Source organism: Xyrauchen texanus, chromosome 9, assembly GCF_025860055.1.
Source record: "Xyrauchen texanus isolate HMW12.3.18 chromosome 9, RBS_HiC_50CHRs, whole genome shotgun sequence".
In the NCBI taxonomy this organism is placed as follows: Eukaryota; Metazoa; Chordata; class Actinopteri; order Cypriniformes; family Catostomidae; genus Xyrauchen; species Xyrauchen texanus.
Window position 1 is genome coordinate 7,407,285 of NC_068284.1, and position 20,433 is coordinate 7,427,717.

Consider the following 20,433-nt stretch of genomic DNA (forward strand, 5'->3'; position numbering starts at 1 on the left):
TTGTTCAAATACGTGAAACTGCAAGCAACACAAACTTTTGTGTTTATTTGTCACTAGAAACTGAAGGCACAGTGTAACCCTAAGTATGAGCAAAAGTAATAGTAAAATTTGCCTTTGTAACACTCATTATTAACATGTTAACAGTAATAATAATAAACAGTGCAATTAAAACATGTTATTTGCATTTATTTGTGCTGAACAATAGATCTGTTAAGAAGATTGACACAAGAAAAAGACAAGAAAGGTGAGAAGGAGAGAGAGAGAGAGAGAGAGAGAGAGAGAGAGAGAGAGAGAGAGAGAGAGGGCTTTTAGATCACTGATTACTGGCTCTGTTGAGTGTTGTCGGCGAGTCACCAGGGCCGCTTAACTCCGGTATGGGTGGAGAGGCTGGAAATGCATTTAACGCTACCCACGAGTGATGACACAGATCTGATGAGACAGCCAGGCAGGCCAGGCACGGCACGGGAGTAAGCCAGGCCAGCCGTCCCGCCTCAGCCCTCCCTCTGCGCCACCCCATCCGCCCCCCACCTCCCCAAAATAGAGCCACAAGCACACAGCCAATATAAAAAAAGCTGTGTTAAGAAAGCACACTTTACTCTGACCGAGTGAGTTTCTGAGTGTATTAGTCTTGCTGGGTTTGTATGTAGGGCCTTTGTGAGAAAGAATTTGAGACTCTTCACAGTAAATGTATCATTAAAACAGATTAGTGAAACCTGCCATGATCATAACATTTTTATTTAAAATAAAACTTGTAATTTTTCTTAAAGAGAATGAAGCCTTTATGAGGACCATTAAAAGTGTTTTGCATTGTGAAATTTCATGAAACAAAAGAACATAAAAACAACATCGGGAATTGGGAACAATTCAGTATCGAAGTCCTGTAGCTATTTTTGCACTTTCTAAAATGGCCTAGCTTTTTTTTCTCTCTCTATCTTTGTGTCATTTTTTATCCATCTGTGGGAGTTGTGTGAAAAAGGCCTCCTCACCAAACAAAAATATCCCCATAGTGGTGCAATAATTCATGTCGGTATGGTTAAAACTCCAGCAATCCATAGCTGTCAGTCCCTCTCAACTTGTTATCTTTATGCTCGTCTATCTCACCTCCCTTTGTCACTGTTATTCAAGAATGAATGACCTTCAGGTCTAAAATTGTTTCTCCTATGATCTGTCTAGTGTAGTGAAGTCATGAAAAGAGATCTATTTTGAATGAGGACTGACCAACACACAGAATACATTTCTGACAAATGAGAAAACAATACTAATTACTGGCCAATAGGAAAACAAGATACACTGAAAAATAAGAACACAACTTACATAAATTGCCAACAGGAAAACAGCAGTCTACAATACAGACAAATAAAATGCAAAAGCACCCACCCATGTTTTCAGCCATTTTTTATCTCGAAGTGTTTTTCCCATTCATTTTTTCCATAGGGATTTCATAAAATTCTTCATAAAAAAAGTTCCAAGCCATGAACCAAACCAACCAGCTCGGAGGTGAATCACAACATTAGAAAAAAAAAATATATATATATATATATATATATATATATATATATATATATATATATATATATATATATATATGTAATACAATATTCTGATATTTGCAAATATACAAGTCGTTTTTTTTAGGGAGGCTGACTCAGTCACTGCAGAGCTCTTTTGCCGCACATTGTTTGTGACAATTCTCAGATTAGGGGATAGTTTTTCCACTATTAAATGCATTTTGTTTTTTTAAATGGCTAATGACTTCAACTGAAGCATTTACCAATCGATTAACAACCTCAGAGTTCACTGTATGTCTGTCTTTAAAGTTTTATAAGAATCCAATAATAGTCAAATGGCCTATAGACCAATAGGGACAAAATAGATTTGACCAATTATTAGGAAGACAGCACACATTAGTGACAAATGGGAATGCAGAACACATTACGGAGCAATAGACTGCTGCTCCACCATCAGTTATTTGCATGTTGTCGTAACGTTTCTGGTGCATATTCCATGTACTGTATTTACATACAGGTAATGATGTTTTAAGTTGCAAACTTACCAAAATGACGAACGTAACAGGACCAATGAAACTCCAAATGAAATGATTATCAACCCTCAGCCAACAGCTGCGGGGAAAAAAATTGAAAAATAAGAATTAGTGAAGCAATTACTCTCATCTGTTTTCAAAATGTTATCTGTACTCTATTAATAGCAGGGGCAGAAAGGTAAAAAATAAAATACAAATGAATAGAAATAAAATCAGAATTACATAGACTTGAGTCTGATCATTTAGGACACACTCGAACTTTTAACAATGAAAATACTCATTTTTGTGTATAAAAACAACCTTCAAAGAAATATAAAATAAAACCTGCTGAAAAAAAAACCAAACATCTTAAACCAGATGGTTTAACCTCCTGAGATGACTGCTGTGTGCATTTTCCATTCCCTTTTTATTTTATTATTATTTCTAACTAGTGTCCCATAAGAAATATGCCAAAAAATAAAAAGATAATAAATAAATAAAAAGTCCTAAAAATGCATGTCCACATATGTGGACAATGGGACTAGGTTGTGAAATGTTATTTAATACCAAGCTATAGAAAGTCCGATTTTTTAAAAAAAAAATTTCTAACTAGTGTCCCATAAGAAATATGCAAAAAAACAAAACAAAAAAAAAAAACAATTATAAATAAATAAAAAGTCCTAAAACTTTATGTCCACATATGTGGACAATGGGACTAGATTGTGAAATGTTATTTAATACCAAGCTATAGAAAGTCCGATTTTTTTTTTATCAAATTATTTATTATGTTTCCAGGAGTGTTATTCTTGATTTCGAGACGTTACAGACATTACATAGGACATTAACATAATTCAATCTGATTCAAAGCAATATCCAGCATTATCCAATCACTGCCAACCATGTTAAAATAAAATGATGCATGAAAAATGCTGAATCTATGTAATAACATTGTCTTTAAAACATGTTGAGGGGTCCAAACATCATCTGCAGCCTGAAACTGAACTTTTGACTGGATTTTAGGAGTGAAAGCACCTGGCTGCATAAGAAAGCTACAGGATGCTCTATTGCTTCCTATTTAGTGAATGACTTAACCTCCAGTGAGCTGTCTGTCTGCACTGGTCTCAGAACAGTTCAAAATGCACCTTATTTTTATCCAAACTCCATATAAAGCCTCTGAAAGGAATATTTTCCAACTTTTGGATGTTCGGACGTTTCGCCATAAATCTATGACATTTTTATCTATGACATATCTGATGAATCTAGACTCAAGCGGGTTTTAATGTAAAAACTTAATGAAGTTTCTTACCAGATGTAGTTTTGTTGCCACATCTCTGAAAGACAAACTTAGCTGAGATCAGCGCCATGCTGTTTTGTAACATGACTAGGTGTGTTGAAAATGTCACCCTTTAATAACGGCTTAGAGTATCATGAACTGAGATCAGTCTGATTAAATGAAATGAAATTATGCATTAGCTTTAGTGAAGCAAAAACATAATGTCTCAGGAGATTAAGCTGGCATCCCTGTCTGAAAAGTTCCCAAAACCCCTCTAAAACCAGCAAACCAGACCAGGCCCAAGGTGGAAGACTAGCTAAGACCAGCAAACCAGCTTTGGATGGTTTAAGTCGTTCTTTATTGGGGGGGGCGGGGGTTCCAGAGGGAATCCGACAAATAAAGCCACTCACGCTTTCTTGGTCCCGTAGCTCTTGTAGTCGATGGCTGCCGAAATCCCGACCACCACAGTGGGGAACAGGTATCCCGATACGTAGTAGTACTTTCGTCGTGAGAATTCGCTCTCGAACACCTCCACGAGCATGAGGAACAACTGAACACCCTCCAAACACATCCACGCAAATGCCGCCAGAAAGAAGAAATGAAGAACTCCAGCAATAATAGAGCACACGATCTGTTCAGAGAGAGTCAAGAGACAAACATTCAGAAGTGTGTCCACATGGCCAAAACATACTGCCTTGACTTTCAGAGTTAAACAGAGAGTATATTCACAAGTTTATGTTTGTAAGAACTGGATTCATTGGTTTTGAGTCAAACCAAAATCGGCTTCCATATCAATTACGTAGTTAACAGAAATATTGTGTGAAAACAGTAGGAAGCTCACTAGCTTTTCAAACAGAGCGACTTTTCCTTCTCACTCATCCTGTTTTTTGTTTTGCATTGTCACAGACTTCGACAAAAACATTTGCGTACCGGAGGTTCGGTCATGTTGACGCCCACGAGGAACAGGAGCTCAGCGATGAAGAGGTTGATGCACAGGTTCTTGTGGATGGTGTTGCGGTCACTCTGGAGGCCGCGGAAAAAGCAGAAGGTGAAGATGCTAATGGCCAAGCATACAAGCGAAACAGCCATGCCCATGCGTGTGATGACTGTCAGCAGCAGATCGTGAACACTCCCCTCGCCCTTAAAAACACACAGTAGCGTTAACAATCAGGCAAAGACTCACTTCACTTATCAGAATATAATGAGTGGGCACTGACGTCTTTTAAACGTGTATGGACAAACACATCTGAAACTGTCGTTTTGTAGTAGTTTCAAATTCATTGTAGACCTTGACATTTAAAAGACAAAAATGATTGAAACAGCGCATCATTTATGAAACATGAGCAGAAAGAATTTGTGTAAATCAATTACAATGATATTCTTACGTAACAGATATGACAATTTACATAATAGTGGTTTTAAGAACATTTTTACAAATTTGTTTGGATTATTTGTGTGTGTATATATATATATATATTCATTCTGAATAATCAGAGATGTAGAATGTGGAAATTTACATACAAATGATTAAAAAATCTTATTATATTTGGACTATTTAATGTTACTTGAATTGGTGCTATTTTAGAGCATTTCTATATTTATACTGTGGAAGGCTTTGTTCGGAAAATGTTAATAAAGCATTTTATTGCTAATTATTGCTTTATTTTCTTCCTAAAATGGAAGTCTACATTTTGATAAGAAAAGAAGTACAAAATGTCAAATTTCAGCACTTTCAAAATCTGCGATTAATCGCGATTGAGTACAAAAAAATTCTGTGATTAAATCTCCACTTTCACATTCTTCTTCTTTGGTTTCTGCCGATTCACATTATTTTTGCATATTGCCACCTACTGGGCAGGGAGGAGAATTGACAGTAAAAAAAGGACATAATATTGATCTGTTTCTCACCCACACCTATCATATTACTTCTGAAGACATGGATTAAACCACTAGAGTCTTATGGATTACTTTTATACTGCCTTTATGTGCTTTTTAGACCATTCACTTGCATTGTATGGACATACAGAGCTGAAATATTCTTCAAAATATTACAGTAAATGAGAGAATTTTCATTTTTGGGTGAACTATACCTTTAAACTGCGGTCAGTTGTGTAGTGTCAGTTTAACAAGGGTGGTCAACATGGTTTACATCCAAAGGTTTAAACAGGTTAGCAAAGCATTAGAACAGTGATCTAACTATTAGCTTCTGTGTATTTTCAAAACCCATTCAGACTATTAGAGATAATGTTTTGACTTCAAATGAATCTTGTATCTTGAGTATTTTCAATAAAGCAAAGTCGTTTTGTACTTCTCTTTTCAAAGGCACTGCAAATTGCGAGTATTATGATGCTATAACATATACATATCTATACTTAAATGTAGTATGTAGTAGTTAAAACACCAAATATAAAGTGGGCCATTTTGAAGCACCCAAGTATAATGTCTTGGCACACTTTGGCAAGGAGTTATAAAATCACTTGTTATTCACTGAAAACACATTTGTTCAACACAACCAACCAGTTGCTCTTGTTTTTTCCATTAAACGTCTCTCATGGAGGGCTTCAACTTTCCTGATGTGTCTATACGGGCTGATGTGTTTCAAGGCCAGTGCTTCAGGGTCTTGATTATAACTGTGGTTAAATTTACAGCTGCTGAAGCAGCGATGGGGAAAGTTCATGGGCCAAGAGCATGTAAGTAGTCGCACCACAAATCCCATAATTTCCACATTCATTACAGCTTAAACGATTGCTGATATCATGTCATACAGAGGTAATTGCATTGCTCCCAGAAACTTACAAACGACACAGAGCTTCATTGATCAAAGTAGAGCAAGAATTATTTTTGTGCCCAGGGAAAATGCTCCATTATGTTCATTTGTTCACTTGTAGAGATAAGTTGCTTGTGATGAACGCAAATTAAGCCCAATTTATTCCACCATATCAGCAGAATAAAATGACATTCTGGAAACTCAGTAAAAATCATAATTAAGGTTGTCAAAAGTACCGCCACTTCAGTCTACACTAAAATAGAAAAAACTTTTTTGACACCAATCTTTTCAGAGAGTACCGACTCAATTCAGAACCTGCGTGCTGTTTGACAGACAGGCGGCTGATTTTGAATGCCCATATGCATCAAATTACGTGCATTAGACCTTGCCGTGTAAACGCAGCTTAATATCTTTGCACTTATCTTTCATAGGTGACAAGAAAAAGACCCTTAGCCAGGGTCAGAATTTAAGGGGGCTCTTCTATTTTGGCCTAATTATACATAATATTGTATAAAGAGTTGATGCTGATTGAATTGTATGTTTAGAGATTATAAATTCTCAATCTAGCTATTTATATAGATTGATAAAATCCAAGTACTTAACATAAAAGGATTATGTCACACCTTTTAAATATATATATATAAATAAAAAACCTGTACAATGTTTTTTTTATAGCAATTAAGCATGACACTGTAGTAAGGCAAACACAGCTGGATGAAGCAGAATGCAGGGGTCTAGAGACGCATTTTTACAGTTTCAAACCACATTTAACTTGACACAGCGACCTAAAACCAGCATGGAGTTCATGGAGTGAGACACTGAAAAACAGTGAAATGTGTCACAACCAAAGTGAGACGCACCAAAAGCGTCCATCGTCAGGTTCCTGTCATCAGTCTAGTCTTGTTTTTTACTTTTGTGGCAGGATCTTGACACTCTATGTGTCCAGATCCATCTGGTGTCATGGCCCCGCCCCCTCATTTCTCTGCTCTTCTGTTAATTTGTTTCACCTGCCCCTATCGTTTGCCTGCCTGATTTCTCCCTCTTTATGTTTCCCTCAACTGTCCTATGCTGGATTCTTCCTCTTGTTTCAGTCTGTTTTATTTCTCGTGTTTGGTCCTTGTTGGTTTTATATTTCAGTTTATTGATAGTTCTCTGTTGTGTTTTTTTTTTATCTTTTATTTAAATTTTTTTATTTATATTTTTTATTAAGTATTTTTGAAGAGTTGACTGTCTGCAATTGGGTTCTTCCTGATACAAACCGTGACAGAACTTCTCTTAAAGGTGTACTCAGTAACGTTTTGCTTGTGCCATGTAGGACTTGCAGTGACACCTAGTGGCGTGGATGCAGCTTCATTCAAAATCAATTTCCAGTCACAGATGCCATTGTAGAAATGTAGAATTCACAGTCAGCCGTGATTAGTTTAATCCAAGAGTATTTGACAGGCCATACGATCTCAACATGGCAGCCCCCATGAGAAGACCCTCTCCATGTGGAATAAAACAGCTTTTATAAGGTTACTGATGTGAAGGCTATGCCATGATTTTATATATATTTATATGTTTAAAAATTACAATACATTTCATTAGGTGTAAAACATTTTTAATGTAGAAAAATATTACTGAGTGCGCCTTTAAGAACAAACTCAATTGTAAAATGGATTGCTGTGAATTGTAGGCCAGTGTAAGGCTTATTTCAATAATATGGAGATGAACTAAACAATATACTGACTTCTAAAGCCACTGTTTGTGTAGTCTAATTAATGCTTTACTCGTCTGTCACAATAATGTAATGTATTTGAACTGAATTATTATAATTATTATCACATTTGAATTATTTAGGTAATCTTTATTTGGGGGATCTTTTTCAGCAAATATTGATATATGTGATTAATTGTAATACATTCGATTACAAATTCTTTTCTATTGACAGCCCTACTTTATATAAATGTAAAGGAGTGTGTTCAATAGCATATTCGCCATATATTTATTTACCATATATTTGCTGTTGTATTGAAATTGATTGCCAAAATTGAACTAGTATTTGTATCGGCTACTGAAATTTGGGCATCGTCACAACCGTAATCCTGATCACATTGAACAGAAAGTACGAAATGGTTCTTAGAGAACATCTGTTAGCTTACGATAACAAAACTGAACCACATGTTGATGTCCCCTACTGGACATTCAATCACAGGCAGGAAACCCGAGGGAACCCACAGTGACTGATACTCACCGCATGTTCTCGATGGGCCATGAGAATGGCGAAGTTGGTCAAGTGACTGCAGGAGCAGGTGGTGTGAGTCTTGTTCGTTGCGAGGAGTTTGCAGCCTTGTGTTGACCAGTATCCCACCATGCTCCTCTCAGAGTAGTTCCAGAAGGAGCAGTTTGGGTTGAAGTAATTCTCAGTCTGTTAAACAGATCAGATCAATCAGATTCAAATATAACAACTGCATGATTTAATCCTTTAAACCTTTAACAGTATAGGTCAAATGTGATTTACCCAAGTAGGACATGTTACTAAATCATCATTCTTTGTTGTCCCTAGCACAACATTCCTATCAAACAATCCTAACCCCCAACCAACCTCTATAAATGCCCCTAAAATCAGAGGGCATTGCTTGGTTGCACATTCAAAATAACATATACCTTTTAGCACCTATTTCATAGTAATATACAAAAACAAGCAGAATATCTGGAGTACAAACACTTGAAAATGTTTGTGTAGCCTAACTTCTAGAACACGGCACTAGCAATGCCATAGTCATGCATTTCATTCAGGGGGAATGCATATACTGATAAAATGTATGCCTTAAATGTACTGTAGGCTACTTTGGACAAAAGCGTTCATCAAATGCATAAACGTATGGTTCTTACATCCAGATGCTCAAGGGTGAACACGACGGGCTCCGTCACAAACACGCGGCTGGACTCTTTGTTGATTGAGGCAGAGAGGATATGGGAGTTGACAGTAAGGGTGTGGTTTCTGACTCCGCCCTCACCCATTAGCCTCAATGTGGCGTTCTCCGTACTGAGGAAGTGCCCCAGGTGCTTATAAAGAACGAAAACCAACTTGGCAACACCTTGATTAAATACAAAACAAGAGAAGAGTGTTAAAACTATGTGGATTTCAATGGAAAAACAAATAGTTATACTCTTCAAAAAATATATTTTATGCAAACAGTTTGGCTAAAACGTCTTTTAAGATTTGCCTCTAAAATATTTACATTTCAATTTACTTGAACTTCAAAAAAACATACAGTATATGAAGAAAACTGGTGAGCTTTCAGCTAAGCATACAGTATGTTCTATTATTTGAGGAGCACGTTCTTGATCCGGTTTGAGCCTTCCCTCCGATATTATGTTTTCTGATCCAGCATGTTCATAATGCTACTCATCTGTGTTTCTAGCATTGTCACAAGTGCCACTATAGTCCTCTACAGTCAGTTTTCTGTCAAACTACTGTTGATATGAGAATACCGCTAGGCAAGTTGATGTTGATAGCTAGCTATCTGATTAATATTACATCCAGTTTAAAATGTAATTTAAAGTTTCAAATTAAAATTAGATGGTAACTCTTTACCACATTAAAACAAGAATGTGTCAACAACGTTCAGCATGTACAACAGTACAGCACTGCATTCAAGCAGTAAGCGCTCATCCACTCACCGTTTTTACTGTTTAGTTTGACAGTGTTTGCCGACAGTTGAATCGCTGCTCCTCTTTTGCTGGTTTGCGGAAATCTAAAGTCCTGAATTTGTCCATCGGTGCTCAACACGTACACATCCAACACTGCATGAGTAGAAACAGACAGAATTGGATTCCTATGAGCATTGGTGAATATACTTTTTTTATATACTTATACAATTTATTTGACATTTTTTATTTATTTTGATTTTTAGACAGTTGTACAAAGCACACCTTCCCAATCCACTGATCACTGCTAATCTGTAATTATGAAGTTATTTTAGAGCGATACTAAATAAACCGTGCATTTATTTCTGCAATTAATAGTTGACTGTTTATCGCGTTTAAACAAATTACGCAATTAATGAAGTAAACATTGACTGTTTTTCCCCACTTTTATTTGCATAAATACATTTACAGGAGGTACACGCTCAACTCGACTGCTCATCCTTCCACAGAAACTGAATGTGTGGACCAGTTCACGCTTGTTCATTTTGCACAACGCATATCCCAGGCATGATGAACACGGGAGCAGATTTACCCTACGGAGAATGGAGACTTCACCCGTAAGCAGTGAGCCAATGTGTGCGCAATAGAGACTGAATGTGATGTGGTAGCCAAATAAATGTTTTAAGGTTTAAAACTTCAGCAAATTAAACTTTGGCATTCAATTTGGTTTGTATCTGTATGTATAGTACCAAACTAAGCATTTACAAAATTACAGTTATGGAAGCGCAGCATAGTTCTTGCGGGAAGACTAGCAGCTGTACATCACATCATTAGCTGGGTAACTCCTAGCCAATCGCATGTAAGCCATTGCTTTATAAGTCCGTTCACAATCTATCACATTGCTGGTTCGGTGCGCTAACACTGCAACCTCCACCACCCCACCACCACCAGTTGAGCCCCGTCCCACGCGGGGGTAGGCTCCTTGCCCCTGCCTCCTATCTCCGGCAGGACATGACGGTTCTGGGTACAACCCCCTCGGACCACCGGACGGGGCCTACGCCAAAGAGAGAGACATTACCATCTGTTTTACATCTATCAAATAAATGGCATCTTTAACTTCACTCAAGCCTGCGTGTCTTCCCGATAGAAATGTTTATCTTGCCAATAAAGGTTTAAATGTATTGAATCTACCCAGTTGATCCTTTTAATGAAAAAGGTTCACTTGAAAACGGCAAATGATTTTGCTAAACTTTTAATTACAGCATGTCCACTGACTTCATGGCATGTATACATACATATACTTGTATCAAAGATTTATACATGTAAAAATGAGTCAAAAAACAAAAACATGTTTCAATGCTGATGTTGAACAAATTACTTTCAGAGTAAGGTCATTCTAGTAACAACCTGTACAATTTTTTCCCGTTTCCAACAAAGCTCAAGAAAAAAATTATCACGTTCTCGGCGAAACGATAAAGAACTTCAGCCAATCAACGGAGAGAATCAGTTACAGAGAAAAAAGAACCGTCTGCCGCTATAGAATGTCAAATATGCCTGAGATCAAAACTATCACTGGGTTTTTACTTGTCTTTTCCCAGTGAGCTGAGATAATTCAGAGCTGATCTGGGTTGAGCTGCAGAGTGACTGCGGACCGCTCAAGACGGCCCGCGTTGTCTTCGATGTATGAAATTACCATAGGCTCAGGAGGACACGGTATCAACGCAACCCCCTCCTCTCCGCTCAAGCACACACTGCCATTTCCTTTCCTCTGACAGACAGAAATAAAGCACCTTCTACTGCGTTCTCTCTCCATTTCATTAAGTCAATATGTGGTAAACACTGTTGTGCTGCAGCTAATTTAATTAAAAAGAGAGATTGTGTGCGATTCGAGAAGAAAGCAAGAGAATTGTGTCATAAAGTTTTTTAATGTGCCTCAGGGCAAAACCAGCCATCTATCTGCAAAGCTGCATTCGTACCGTATTGTATAATTTAAAAATAAAAAGACAGAGAATGAAATAAAAAATAAACAAATAGAGATGAGCACAGCAACATATTCTCTCATTGAAGCCAGGAATGCTTTCTCATTAACAATGACTGCTGTTCTCATATTCTTGAAAAAATGCAGCACAATAAAGTTAACCTTTGATTTAATAACAAACATTGGCTACTTCATCACCTTACAGTTCTAGGCTAGATTAAAATTAATGTTTAAATAAACCATAAACTGATATATTTTGCAGTTGGTTAAAGGACTGATTCACGCATCAACAACACAAAAGAAAAAATAATTCTATATGCTACTCCAAACCTATATGACCTACTGCCATCACCAGAAAACAAAATATTTTGAAGAATTTCTAAGCAGCTTTTTATCATACAATGAAAATGATAGTGAATGGGACTGGAGCTTTAATGCTCCAAAATTGAGAAAAAGCACCAAATAAAAAATCCATCTGACTTGCCATAAGTCATTAGATTTGTGTGAGAAACAGAACAAAAATAAAGCAGTTATTCGCAAAAACCTTCCCTTCCATCGTAGATCAAATCTCACTTGCAATGTTTATATTAAAGAACGCTAAGACGCGTTGTGCCAGGTTTTATGTAATTTGACTATCAAGAGACACGATGGTTGAAATAACTTGAAACAAATTTTGAAGTGCCCATATTTTCATTTTTGGGTGAGCTATTCCTTAAACCAAAATCTCACAAAACTTTCAAAAGATACGGGTTAGAAACTAAAAAATACATGTGCAAGCTAGTGCACGTTTAAGGAGAATTTCCACGCAACTGACTTGAAAATCAAGGGGTTGGAAAAGCATTGAGCCAAGGTTAAAGGGAAAACCATGGCAACCCAGTGGCCTGTGCAGAGAAATGACAGTTGGGTGCACAAAGCTGAGTTATATGAATGAGATCGCATTACTTATAAACTCTGCTGGCAGGACCCTGGGCTGGATTCCCTCTATGTGAACGGTGAATATAAGGCTGCTACATGCTGAGACCAGAACTAAATCAATTCAGTTTCAAATCCCACCTCTCACTCTGTCTGAACATTTTCACCAGCAGTGACTGCATTCAAAGAAATTACAAAAAGAACAATATCTACCTACTTAGATGCACTCAAGAAGACAGCTCTACCTAAAGCACACTGTAATGCCCAACAAATAAAAAAAAGGGGACAGGGTGACATTTCGACTGTGCTCCTTCCTGATACTTTTCCAAACCTCTTATCGACCGATTTCGTTTTTACAAAATGTTTACAATCTAATTGCTGGTGACTTTAAAACTGTGCCCTAAACAGGAACAAAGTCATATGTTTTCAGCAATAAGTCTATCCATATTGCAAATGTAAATTCTGCATGACAAAACACAATCACAGAAAAGCAGAATATATTGTATTCTTAATATACAGTTTTGTGAGGGTAGGATTAATGAGATTGTCTTGTTGGTCACCGCAGTTGGTTAAGACATATACAGTACTCGCTTGATTTAAAAAAAACAATTATGAATATTTTTATGACAATTTTCTTTGGAATAACATGCACTTAAACATGTACAATAAGACCAGGAATGTAATATATAGTCTCCCATATTAAAAGAAAACAAATGACATAGGGAAACTAAATAGGTGGCCTTTCAGGTTTCATGGGAAAATTTCTGTCTAATTACTGTACATGTGTGTGCCGACTTAAGCCAGAATGTCATACCCTTTCTCTTTAATACAACAAACGCACTCTTGTTTAATATCCACCAGACTGAGCAGGGGCCAGGCAGTTACTGAGTCTCACATTTCCTCAGTGTTTAGCATAACTTCAATAATGATCTCAAAGATATCTTTATTGGAAAATATTAGCTGTCTATCCATCAATCACACTGCTTTACTTCAAGCAATAATGAGGAAAGACTAGCATTTGTATGGCCAGTATGAAAGGCAGGCCTAAACACACTAATCTCATTGTCTAGACTAGGACACAATGTATACATTTTCTCATGAAAAACTCAATTCCCTGAAGCTAGTGAACAGAAATTACATTTTAAACAACGCATAACTTCCACATCACCAAAAAAAAAAAAAACATTTAAGGTGAAAGGTGTCTTAGTATCTAAACAACACATGAGCAGTTCCAAAAAGACACCATTTATCACAACATTATTATAGAAGGACTTGAAAATCTTGCTGACTTTAGTGCGTAGCACATTCTTGATGGCACTTTACTGATCTTTACAATTTTGTTTTCAAAAGATCCAATCCGAGAATGCAAAATTCAAGCATGGTGTTCCTCTGGGTTCTGTCTTAGGAGCTTTTCCATTTTCACTTTACAATCTACCACATTATTTGCAATTCTTTGCTGATATTTTAGGGCAAGATATGCAGATTTTCAGCTTGTGGACTTTGTAAAGAAGGTTAAATCTAGGTTAGAAAACTAAGACTAGTTGCTACATGTTGGCTGAAATTAATCTAACAAATGCAACCTGAGAGTTGTCTAATTTTCCGTGAAATCTTGCACAGCTGTCAAAGACTGACATTCAAGCATTTTCCTGAGCCCTGTTTTCTCCCCTGGCAGTAGATTAGATTCTCATATCTGAGCATATAGAAGTCACAATCAGAGAATGATTTCTAGATTTAAGATCAAATCTGCTGGGAAAAGGCTCTTTTTGCTTTATTCCCATTCCATGGACTGACTGGGAAAGTTGTATCTGCAGAGATCCTTGTAGGGGGACTATTCCATAAAATATATATTTTTGATATATCAAGCTCAGAACTGTTTTGACCTACAGGCAAGTCAAAGTGCTCACAACCCCAATATGGAAGGGACATTTTTCAAAGATTCTTTCATTCTTGGTTTGTTTGGTTACAGTACTGCAGTAGATGCAACTTGAACAATTAAATATTCAAGAAGCCAGAAAAAACCTACCTTATCTGAGCATATATCACATATGAAGAGAGCCTCTTATGGAACAAATATGGTCTGATAAAATACAACCCAAGAGCATCTACTGATTGAAAACATATTGTTACAGTTCCCCAGCTATGCAGTGCTATGGAAAGCAGATACACTCCCAGTATTCAAATCTAGTGTAAAAACATTCATGTTCAGACAAGCATAGTTTAAATTCATACACGAACACAAGAATAATTATACTCAAAGGCTCAGAGCTAAACAGGGTACATGAGACAGGGTTTTGTTCAAGCGAGATTCTAGAGCGAGACCTGCTGATGTTGCTCTGTTGGTTTGTCTGATCAATTAATAATGTATCTCCCTCTACTATTTTCTTCCTTTTCCTCTGATCATCTGGACCCAACTTGCAGTCCCTGCTCCAAATACTAAACTGCTCCAGACACATTTCAGAAAACAAAATGCATCCATTTCCGAAACTTCTCACATCACATCCGCTCTCCTGAAATCCATGCAACATGTCTGAGATACTATTTACCGCTAGAATAGCAAAACGAAACCAGAAATATTCAGTGGATGCCACATTTAATTTGACACAAATGAAAAGAAGGCTTTGAGATTTATTGTCAAACCAACTGGTTGTAAGGTTCTGGAAACCAATTTCATAACAGTCATTATTGTTTGCTATTCAAATTGCTGGTGCTTTTGCCAACTTTATAGTTGAACTTTTGTAAAACAAAATCTGACAAAGAAGTTCAAATGTAATATAGAAGTGGCAATGCAAGCCTGGTGTTCATATACAAAAACCTACAAAGCATGTGGCCTTCAGAAAGCCTAATGTAAGGCTCTGTACTGCGTGAAATCTTTGGCAACAGTAGTGCCTTCTCCAAACTCTGATAAATGTTGGACTCCCTCAGACAAACTGTGAGGGTTAACCTCACTTCATATTCCAGATACACTTGCCAATTCTAATTCCTTCCAATTAGGTTTTCATAAACAGCCATTACTCCTGGTACAGTGTCATTAAGTGGCAGTGCTGACAGGTGGCTTAAACTAAAACCTCGTCAGATGTTTCTACTGTTGCCGGCTCAGATGAAATGACTCACTGATGTTCTCTGCTGGCACTCTGACGACGGCGGGCTCAATCAGGTTGTCTGCAAGGACAAAGGCTCCTTCCTCCAGGGTATCGAGTAACATGGTGGCGGCGTGTGTTTGCTCTGTGGAATTCATGTCCTCCCAGGATTTAAGGGCTTCTGGCCTCAGGAGGTTGTCAACTGTGTCCACAATGGCCTGTAACCATGGAAACAAGAGAAATGACAGTCAGTTGATATTTTCCCTCCCTTTCCCTGGAAGAAAGGACTCGGCATATCGAGCACACAGGGGACGACAGAAGCAAATGAGACTTGTGACAAGCAAGAACAAATATAATGGGAAATGCAACAGTTTTTGGATCTGTAAAAGAAGTGCAATCTGTGCAAAACATGTTGCTTGACTTCACGGCTCGACAGTAAATGTGTTGCGTGTATATATATATACCACCTTTGTCATTGGAGATCACAGGGATTCCAATTTAAAGTTATCCTGTATTTATTTCCTTTACAGTTAATCTTGAAATTTAAAAACAAAACTACTTTAGAAAATGTTGCTCAGTGTGTCAACGCTAAACAAAGATGAGGCACATCATTGTAATAATTACATTAATAAACACTGATTATTTCCAAACTACTGTTCCTATATAGTACCCCATTTTCTTAAGATCAATTATTACGAATTTCACTTTCCTTCCACACAGGCTAGACATAAATGTCGACTTAAACATTCAAGCATAAACTTCTTTGAAAAAGCAAATGCAACAATGTGCGACTGCCATATAAAATTTCCTCAGTGGATCAATAGAGTATCCTATCTGTAACAGGATCTTACCGTAACACTGTCAAAAAAAAAATCTTCCTGTAAAGTAAAGCGTTATCATTGTAAAGCTGCTTGCTTATCAAGTGTGGTTGCCAGGAGAAGAAACCCTTTTATTTCGTATTTAAATGTTTTGGGCCTCATTTATGAAGCACGAGTAAAAGTAATTTGCATTTAAATTGTTCCCAAAACCATTTCAATGTAAAATGTTGTGTTTTCATATGGGTTTATATGTATAGAGACTTTACTAAAAGACATTATTAAGTTAAATAAAAAAAAACACATATAGGATTAGAGCAATTGCTAACTTGCATCTCAAGTCGCTAGAAAAGCCTTAAAAATATAAATAAATAATAAGAAAACAACAAATAAATAGACTACACTAAGAGTGAGTGCATGTCGATGCAACAATTTACGCAAGAGTTCATAAAATATCCAGTATCTTTTAAAAATGTATAAATGATTAAAATTTTATACTTAAACAATTTTTAATTAGTTAAAAAAATGTAAACATGAAATATTAAATTTATAATAACAAATATAAAATATTCGTTTTAATTTTAAAATATTTAACAACTTAGTTTTAAAAACAAACGATTTAACGTTTTAAACTTAATTTATAAAACCAATATTGTGTAAATTGTCACATTCATTGTTGAATTCAAAATAAGTAATTTGAACTTTAAAAGTTTTTAATAAAAAAATTGCTTGTAAACTTTTCAAAAAACATTTAAATTTAGTTATTGTAGTATTAAAATGGGAATTACCACTTACAACTGATCTCTTTAAAACCATTTAAACTTTTTTCAACAATTTCAACAAGTTTTAACTTACTTAAAAAAAAAACTTAATTTACAATTATAAATTTGCTAATAATTTATGAAACCAGTCACGCATAAACTGTCACATATATATTGTTGAATTGAAAATTAGTAAATTTAAGCTTTATCAATTAAATCAATTTCTTGTAACCTAAAACAGTTTTACCTTAAAATAATTTTTTGACTTAATGTAATATTTAAATTGTTTTTTTTTTAAATATTTAAAACCGCTTACTCTTCTCATAGTTTAGAATGAAAAAGTGAAAACTTTGTTCCAGCATCAATCATTCAACTTCAATCTCTCCACTTGAAAAAAGGTTGACAGGAGTGATGAAGAAGTGCAGCAGTTTAGATTCTGGGATGATAATGCATATGTCGCTGGTCGGGTCCCAGACAGGGTGACCCGTGAACTGTCGAGTTTCTGAGAGGATCCTATTACCCCGGAGCCCTTAAGAGAGACACTTAACCCACGACTGCTCTGGCGAGACTGCCTTTGCAATTAGCGTACAGTAAGTCACTTCAGACTCAAAGCATCTGCTAAACCACAAGTAGAGTTGCTGCATTTTTCTTGTTCTGGCGGCTGTTGATTGAGTACTGTGTGGGATTTCTGAAGTATGAGTGACCTGGTGGGCTGTAAGGATTCCTCTCAAACTTGTCACGATCCTGAAGGACGACCGCCTCATGAGCTACAACCAATTACAAAGACTTCACCATTAATACGAGACAGACACAAAAATTAGTCTGGTTAATATAATGCGCAGTTAATACTGCATGCTGACAGCGTTGTTTATTTGCACATGCTGTCTGCATTGTTTTAGAATTTGTGCATTTGAATACATTCCTGGTTGTAACACTCTTCTCTTCTTAATTGTGACAGTCAAATAGTGCTAAGTTTTTTGGATAAGATGCTATATACAGTATATACTACATATAATAATACCGTTATGCAAAAGTGAATTCGCCCCTCAGTCTCAAATACTATTGTGTGTGGGAAAACAGTGCTGGAAGCAAGTTTACTTTCATTTTCATCTGCGGTGAAGGTCAAGGAACTCTCAATCAAACAAGTTTAATGCTTTATGAAGATGATGAAAACTGGTGCTTTATGCATTCTTAATTTTCAGCTTGTTTGTTGAGATTAAGACAGTAATTTAAATGCAGAGGCTTTGTGAAACTTCTAATACATGCAAGGAATTATAACACAAAAACAGCCTGCTCTGCCCATTATGTCTTAGCAGGCAAAAGAAAACTGCTTTACCAAATGAATACATCTAAATAGTCTAAGAGAGGCTTAAAAGTGGGTTCATGTTATCATCACCCCCTTTCCAAATTTGTACCGTTCATAATTTTTTTTATTTAAGAACTAACCCACATAAGCATCATGAATATTTCAATCTAAAACATCTTACAGATCAACTAGCACCCAACCTGTTCTCTTTGAGGTCATTGTGACTAGTGCAGAATTATAGCATATTTTCTTAATGATGTCATGTCTCATCTGTGGCATAAACAAACTGATTTTAAAGTATACATTTTAGTATTGTGTGTTCCTTGGTAATCAAACCCTGTAACTAGAAAAATGTATTTTCATTAAAGAAATTTCCTTGACTTTTCAGATTATATTCATTTCTGTGACTTCTCCAGACCTGAAAAAAACTGTAAAGTTGCAAAAGAAGAAAGTTACAGTAATGAGTATTAATAAGACATTTTAGAGACTAGACCATTGTTAAGAGTTTAAGGCACCATCTCAGACCATCATAGATCAGAGAAGCCAGCCACGGGCCAATGAAAACTTTGAAAAAGCAACAGGCATTCAAGCAGGATGGTTCATTATGTTTATATGATGACAAAACCAGACGAGAAGCTCCACAAGTCTAATCTGTATGGGAAGAAAGCAAAAACATCAAGTCTTGTTTGTTTTATTAAAGTACCGTACAGCTTAAAGTTTCTGTGGCCAAAAGGTGGTTGGCAGTGATTGGCTGAGACAAACATCAGGTGGCTGGAATACAAAACAGAAGATCTAACAGACAACATCTTACATCATAAACATCCAACAGGCTGTTTGATTGAACTCAAACAATTCTGAAAACGATAGTGTAAATAATCTAGGACTGAAAATGTGATAGAAGGCTGTGAAGCATAAGATGATTCAGTCACACTCACAGTATTGTTATTATATTTCAACATCAATTAAAAGGACTATACAAATATTACCAATATTACTAAACATTACCAAGCTGTATAAACACTTAAATAATATATAAATATATTTGTGTACACCTACTTATTCATATGATTACCAAATTAGCCAATCGTGAGGTAGCAGTGCAATGCATAAAATCATTCAAATACGGGTCAGGAGCTTCAATTAATGTACACATCAGAATGGGGAAAAAATGAGATCTCAGTGATTTCGGCCATGGTATGATTGTTGGTGACAGGCGGGCTGGTTTGAGTATTTCTATAACTGCTGATCACGCACAACAGTTTCTAGAGTTTACTAAGAATGGTAAAACAAAAAACGTCAGTGAGCGCCAGTTCTACGGACAAAAATGACTTGTTGATAAGAGAGGTCAGCGGAGAATGGCCAGACTGGTTTGAGCTGACAGATAGGCTAAGGTAACTCAGATAACCACTCTGTACAATTGTAGTGAGCAGAATAGCATCTCAGAATGCACAACAGGTCGAACCTTGAGGCGGATGGACTACAACAGTAGAAGACCGCATTGGGCACTTTATTCGGACTATAGTGTTCCAAATAAAGTGCTCAGTGAGTATGTGTGTGTATATATATATATATATATATAAAAGAAATGGTCCTAAAATAGGCTTAGTTTTCTTTATACTCCCTTTTATTTAAAATATTAAATACAACCCACAATAGATGGGCTTCGTGAGATTCACCCATTTACTTTCACTGTATATTTATTTTTCAATAGCGGCTATTTACATTGTGTAGCACTTAATGGAAATAGTGATTCTATTCACATACTGCAAATACTGTAGAAGTACAATTCTAAGAGTAATGGAATTTGTTTAGGATTCAGGGCAACAAAGGTCAACTTTTCAAAAGGGGTGGTGAACTGCTGTACCCACTTTCTATGCCTTGTATAAATATA

The 20,433-nt window shown here is 36.3% G+C and overlaps 1 protein-coding gene across 3 annotated transcripts in view; it reads right to left on the reverse strand.

Annotated features, from left to right (window-relative positions):
- Positions 1 to 20,433, reverse strand: part of LOC127648960 (adhesion G protein-coupled receptor L2-like) — a 135,743-nt gene that overhangs the window by 27,080 nt on the left and 88,230 nt on the right. For all 3 annotated transcript variants that reach the window (XM_052133821.1, XM_052133823.1, XM_052133822.1), the window contains exons 9-15: positions 15,695 to 15,878; positions 9,727 to 9,849; positions 8,935 to 9,140; positions 8,294 to 8,467; positions 4,224 to 4,433; positions 3,704 to 3,924; positions 2,054 to 2,120 (exon numbers count right to left, since the gene is read on the reverse strand). In XM_052133821.1, the coding sequence (XP_051989781.1) occupies positions 2,054 to 2,120; positions 3,704 to 3,924; positions 4,224 to 4,433; positions 8,294 to 8,467; positions 8,935 to 9,140; positions 9,727 to 9,849; positions 15,695 to 15,878 (1,185 nt within the window). The remainder of the gene's footprint in view (positions 1 to 2,053; positions 2,121 to 3,703; positions 3,925 to 4,223; positions 4,434 to 8,293; positions 8,468 to 8,934; positions 9,141 to 9,726; positions 9,850 to 15,694; positions 15,879 to 20,433) is intronic.